Genomic DNA, 5431 nt, shown 5'->3' with positions numbered 1-5431 from the left:
GGAAGTAGCTGGTATACCTTGGCATGTGCTGGAACCCTGCTGGAAGGATTGGATGGTCAGGTGACCTGCTGTGCATGGCTGTGCATGACCTCATATGACCTCATCCTTGGTCATATGACCTGATCACCTGACTAGGCTGAGTAAGCAAGATGTTCTAGCAGGTTCCACCACAGAGGTATAAATATAAGGCCTACTCTGCCTGGGACTGTCTCTTCAGACTTGGTCTCTTAGGATCATCCACAGATACCTATACTGTAGATAGGTCTTAGTCATCAGGTCTACTCCACTTCCTTGTTGCCTGCTTAGACTCTTGGCACTCTTAGGTGAGCAGACTTAGTCAGCCTGTGTTGCCCTAACATTAAGGTGCTTGAAAAGTCAATGCTTCTGGAGGATACAGAGGATCATGAGGTGAGCAGTGTTGCTGGACTGATGTGTGTCTGAACTGATGTATCCTCAGCACTTCCTATACCTGTGGCATCCCTGGGGAGGTCCATGGACAAAGGAGGATCTCCAATGCTGGCTGGAATCAGAGGAGGGTGTGGGGTTGTTGATGTGGAGGGTATGGCTTGCTGATATGGAATGAGCAGGGTCATTCTGTGTTGGTGCTTTGGGCCACCATGAACAGTTCATCAGAGGATTGCTTTGACTACTGAAACACAGTCATGGCTGATGTCTCATCATCATATCTCTCAAATGAAAATCTGCCTTTCAGGAGAGAATTCAAAAGCAGAATCAGCACTGCTCTTCAATATGCATTGATGTACTGTGGTCACCACCTGTTACACTCCACAGAGGGATTCAAAGTGGAAGAAGAAGTGGATGGCTTGATGAACTGTCAGGCTCCTGTTCTGGTTGGAGCTTGGCTCTCCAACAAATATGCTGGTTCGAGTCACAGGGTGTATTGAGTATGCAAGAAGACAGATGCATGTAGGTCTCACTTGTCACCAAACCATGATATGTTGCTGAGATGATCTAGGTGGCCATCCTGGCTGAAATGGCCAATGATATGCTGAAGTTCATCCAGAGCCATGGCCACATGATGTTAAGATGTGCCCCACCCATCTATCTATTGATCTGCCTTGGTATGGATGCCTTCAGAATCTGCACTCAGACGTTTTTATGCCAGATGTTTTCAGGGAAAGGCTATGTGCAATTTAGAGAGCACCGGATGGGTTTGTTTTGTCATAGAGGGACACAACTTCTGGGTGAACTCTGTCATGTTCTCACCCCATGGTTCTCAAATTGTGTCTGGTTCACACAACAATACAAACAAGGTGTGGAACATGCAGATGGGTGCTGCGATCAGCCTACCAATGGAGGGCCACACAAGCATTGTCTATTCTGTCATGTTCTTGCCCAACAGCTCTCAAATCGTGTCTGGTGCAGGCAACAAGACAATCAGGCTATGGCATAATGCTGACAATCCTCCAAATAGTGCCATGGTGGACTGCTCCTTGACCAACCCAACCAATCACTCAAATCAACTTGAGCTGCTCTGTTACCCCTCAGCATCTTCCTCCTCTAGTCTGGTATGTGGTGCTCATGGTCAATCTTCACAATTGCCTGTTGGTTTCTTGGGTCCAGAGAGCAAGTCATTGACAGCTCTGGTCGAGGGTGCAAAAGGTGACCTGATGCTTTGATATGATCCACACTGGTTTGGCTGCAGTCAAGGCAGGGCTTGACTCTGTCCCCTCTGGAAGAGCACCAGGCACAACAACCATATGGCTGTGAAGAGCTGAACTGCCAGTGCATGACTATTGAGTGGGAGACTGGATGGATCATGGGGCACAGAAAGGACCATCTTTTCTGGGTACCTCCAGACAAAACCTGACAATTGTACAATGGAAGACAACTTCTGGTCATACTGGGTCCCACAATCCATATTGATCTCAGTCGCTTTGTGCATGGGACAAGATGGGTCAAATGATTTTCTTCAGATGTTGTGGATGATTGAGTATGCTGGTGGTGTAGGAGATAGAGGTAGATTGACAGTCCAACTGAAATGATTATTTTGCAGTGGTTAATACAGCATCCATTACCTGCTCTGGCTGGCAGCAGTATATTGGCCAATTAACACCGGGGCAGTGTCACCTGGGCCATTGGCTGGACAGAATTGTTTTGTAAATGTATTGTCCTTTGCCCACTTGCTACAATGCTGCTGATGGCTACATAACAACCCGCTGGGACTGGCTTTCGAGAGTGCTGCAGCAGTCAAGATGGTAACATATCCCTCATATGAATTCAAGCTATCCTCCAGAGATTCATGCTTGATTCCACTCAGCACTGCATGGTCCTCATCATCTTCCTCAGGATGCAAATCCATGTACTTTGCCACACCAGCCCAGTGAGTGACAATGGCACAAGACTGGTGAATTGCAAGCAGTATTGGCAGAGGAGCAGGGAAGTCTGGGTAGTCTGATGTCAAGTCAATGGTCACATTGCCCATCTCATATTCACAAAGAGTCTTCAGTGTGTATTTGTTTGGAGTTCCCTATCAAGGTATCAGTTGAGTTGATGTTAGAGGAGAAACACTGCAATTTGAAACATACCTGAGGTTGTAGGTAGCAGCAGAGCTGATCGAACTGCTCATGCCAAAGAAAAGTGCCCATAAAAATGTTCTCAAGCCAGTGGATCTGTGGCCTGTAAAGATACATCAGCAGTTCAATATTGTCTGTCATCCGAGCCAAGACAGCCATGCAGGTGCCGGTCCACTCACACTGAATTGCCTGTTATACCCTGCATGGGTCTGGAGGCATTGCACTCACCTTGTCATCATTGTGCTGCCTACTGATGAAGCCTTGTGGAATGATGTGACAGAGTTTTGTGTTTGCCCTCATAGAAATGGAGCTGTTGCTGGCCAGAGTTGCGACCAAGCCAGCTTTGATTGAAACTTTTTGTTGACATATCCATTGAAAATACAACAAAATCAGTCACACTTAAGTGCCTGAGAACCTTCAGCAGGCCTAACAACTGAGCAGGCTCACGAACACATACCTTAGCTTTGCTCAATTCATGGCTTTTTGGCACTGATTCTGACATCATGGGATAGAAGTCTGCCTGATCTTCAAAGGATGGTCGAGATGGATGCAGGGATGGGGCTGGAGGACCAGCTCGCTTGACTGCAAAAGGACAATGTTTTAAGCATGACAGATATCAAGGTTCTTGATTGGATGTACAGATCCCAATAAAATGCTGCCACCACATTTCCCCTAGTTCCAGGACCACCTCCTTCTGGTTCTCTGTCAGGGGACATCTAATTTGCTTTGACTACAGCTTACTCAGGCCTGATTACTCATGCTGCATCAACCTGACACCAGCTATGCCAGTGCTGTGTGGCCTGTGGACTGGCTGTGGTAGGACCATGTGGCATTGCGCAGCATGACAGCCAATGACTGGCCACCAGCCAGTGACTCATAGTGACTTGGCCTATGACTCACCACAACTGGCCAGAGATGACCTGCCACAACTCACCATGACTAGATGCTTTCCTCCTTCTCTTTAGTATAAATACCCACCTGTTTAGATGATGATATCCTCAGATCTGGTCTCTGAGGAATCTCCACTGTACTTTGATAAGGATAGTACTCTGCAGAATATATCTCTGTCACCTCATCAGCACCTTATCCCACCTCTCGACGACAACTTCCTCTCTCCACTTGACTTTGATCTCTACTACATCTGGGCAGCCTCTGTCAATTATAGTGTGCCCTCACATTATCACAGCTGTTGATTTGGACAGCAATATCTCTGCGTGCAGTAGGCACTGGTGGATAGACTAGAAACCAGCTGAGGATGTGCACTCGGATCAAATCCTTCTTTTGGCATGGTTGCATAAGCCCTGGACGGCAACACATGTCCTGTATGCCTGTGTCTGATCATTGTCAAAGTGAGCTGGAGCCTCTTGAGCCAGTGCGAGAGGATAGGTTGGAAAGTCCATGTTGACTGGTCTTGGTTCAATGTTGTTGTGAGTTGCAGTGAGTGACAAGACAGGACAGGCTGGTCTGTTTCCGTCAAGTGGAAGACCCTGTGGATAATACACACTGGATTTGACACCGGAGTTTGTTCAGCCCTGTCAGGGCACACCATTGAGTGGAGGCCAAACACAAAGGTTTCAGGCAAAGCTGCAACCTATTGGGGTGACCTGACTGCCAAACAACCACTAATCATCTGAAAGCCTGACATCAGACCTCTTGGTGGTCCTTGCATGCCTGCTTCAGGATCTCTCATGGTATTGGCCATGTCAGCCACATGGAGTAGTGAGGGTGGTATGGGAAGAGGGTTGATTACCCCAATACATCAACAATTGACCATGCTCAGCATGTCACACAAGTCAGTACAGGAGAATCGGAAATGGTAGTAGGGGGGGGTTGTTGTAGTCAACCAGTATCAAGGTCAAACCACAAGGTATTGGAGTTGTAGATGACCAATCATGTTGACATTGGACTCAGGCAGAATGAAGCCATGGCTTTGGAAGTTGGTGGAGGTATTGCACATGTATCAGTGGGAGGGGATGGGATCTCGATGGTAACCCTTTGTTGATCAGGCAGAATCGAGGGGATGTCAGATGGGGAGGAGTCCAGAGTTGCCTGTCACCTAGACTCAGGCAGCATAGTGCAATGCCAGCAGAATTGGTATGGACATTGGGCAATTGGGGTGAGCCATCAGGGGTGTAGTCAGGGGTTCAGTTGCTTGTTGATGAGAACCTTGCCAAAAGAAGGGGTGTTGGGGTTGCCTCATGAGCCTTTGGAGAGATCAAGCATAGGTTGGACCTCTCAGCTCTAGGAGAGTGGCCTGTCAGCAGAGACTTTGGATACATCAGTACCAGTCATCCGGAAGTCTTGGCTGGAGCACAGCCTTTGGAGGGTACAACAAAGGGTCAGGGTGTGTCGCCAGGTTATCAAGTACCTCGGTCTTACTACCTGAGGTCAATCAACATGATCATGGACAGTTCACCTCCTTTGAGGGAGATTGGTGTTTTGGGTCATACTAGACAGTGGGATTCCTGAGAGACCAAATCTGAGGCTTCTGTGCCCTCAGACCGGTGCCTACATATATGTTAGGGCAACACAGGCTGACTAAGTCTGCTCACCTAAGAGTGCCAAGAGTCTAAGCAGGCAACAAGGAAGTGGAGTAGACCTGATGACTAAGACCTATCTACAGTATAGGTATCTGTGGATGATCCTAAGAGACCAAGTCTGAAGAGACAGTCCCAGGCAGAGTAGGCCTTATATTTATACCTCTGTGGTGGAACCTGCTAGAACATCTTGCTTACTCAGCCTAGTCAGGTGATCAGGTCATATGACCAAGGATGAGGTCATATGAGGTCATGCACAGCCATGCACAGCAGGTCACCTGACCATCCAATCCTTCCAGCAGGTTCCAGCACATGCCAAGGTATACCAGCTACTTCCATGTCATAAAGGCTTAGTCA

At 47.8% G+C, this 5431-nt stretch overlaps 2 protein-coding genes across 2 annotated transcripts; one reads left to right on the top strand and one right to left on the bottom strand.

The window, feature by feature from the left end:
* Window positions 1–1157: 1157 nt before the first annotated feature.
* Window positions 1158–1412, top strand: DACRYDRAFT_39706 (WD40 repeat-like protein; the record flags this gene model as incomplete). Its single annotated transcript, XM_040774466.1, has 1 exon — window positions 1158–1412. A coding segment is annotated over one exon (255 nt), but the record flags the coding sequence as incomplete, so codon positions are not given.
* Window positions 1413–2035: 623 nt separating this feature from the next.
* Window positions 2036–3039, bottom strand: DACRYDRAFT_17373 (uncharacterized protein; the record flags this gene model as incomplete). The annotated part of the gene is made up of 4 exons (XM_040771278.1): window positions 2036–2491; window positions 2550–2640; window positions 2766–2797; window positions 2995–3039. 4 exons carry the CDS (start codon window positions 3037–3039, stop codon window positions 2036–2038), a joined length of 624 nt encoding a protein of 207 aa, XP_040626652.1.
* Between the last annotated feature and the right edge of the window lie 2392 nt (window positions 3040–5431).

The sequence above is a fragment of the Dacryopinax primogenitus genome (assembly GCF_000292625.1).
Source record: "Dacryopinax primogenitus strain DJM-731 SS1 chromosome Unknown DACRYscaffold_15, whole genome shotgun sequence".
Lineage (NCBI taxonomy): Eukaryota > Fungi > Basidiomycota > Dacrymycetes > Dacrymycetales > Dacrymycetaceae > Dacryopinax > Dacryopinax primogenitus.
The sequence above is the reverse complement of the archived record's forward strand: the minus strand, read 5'-3'. Positions and strand labels throughout refer to the sequence as shown.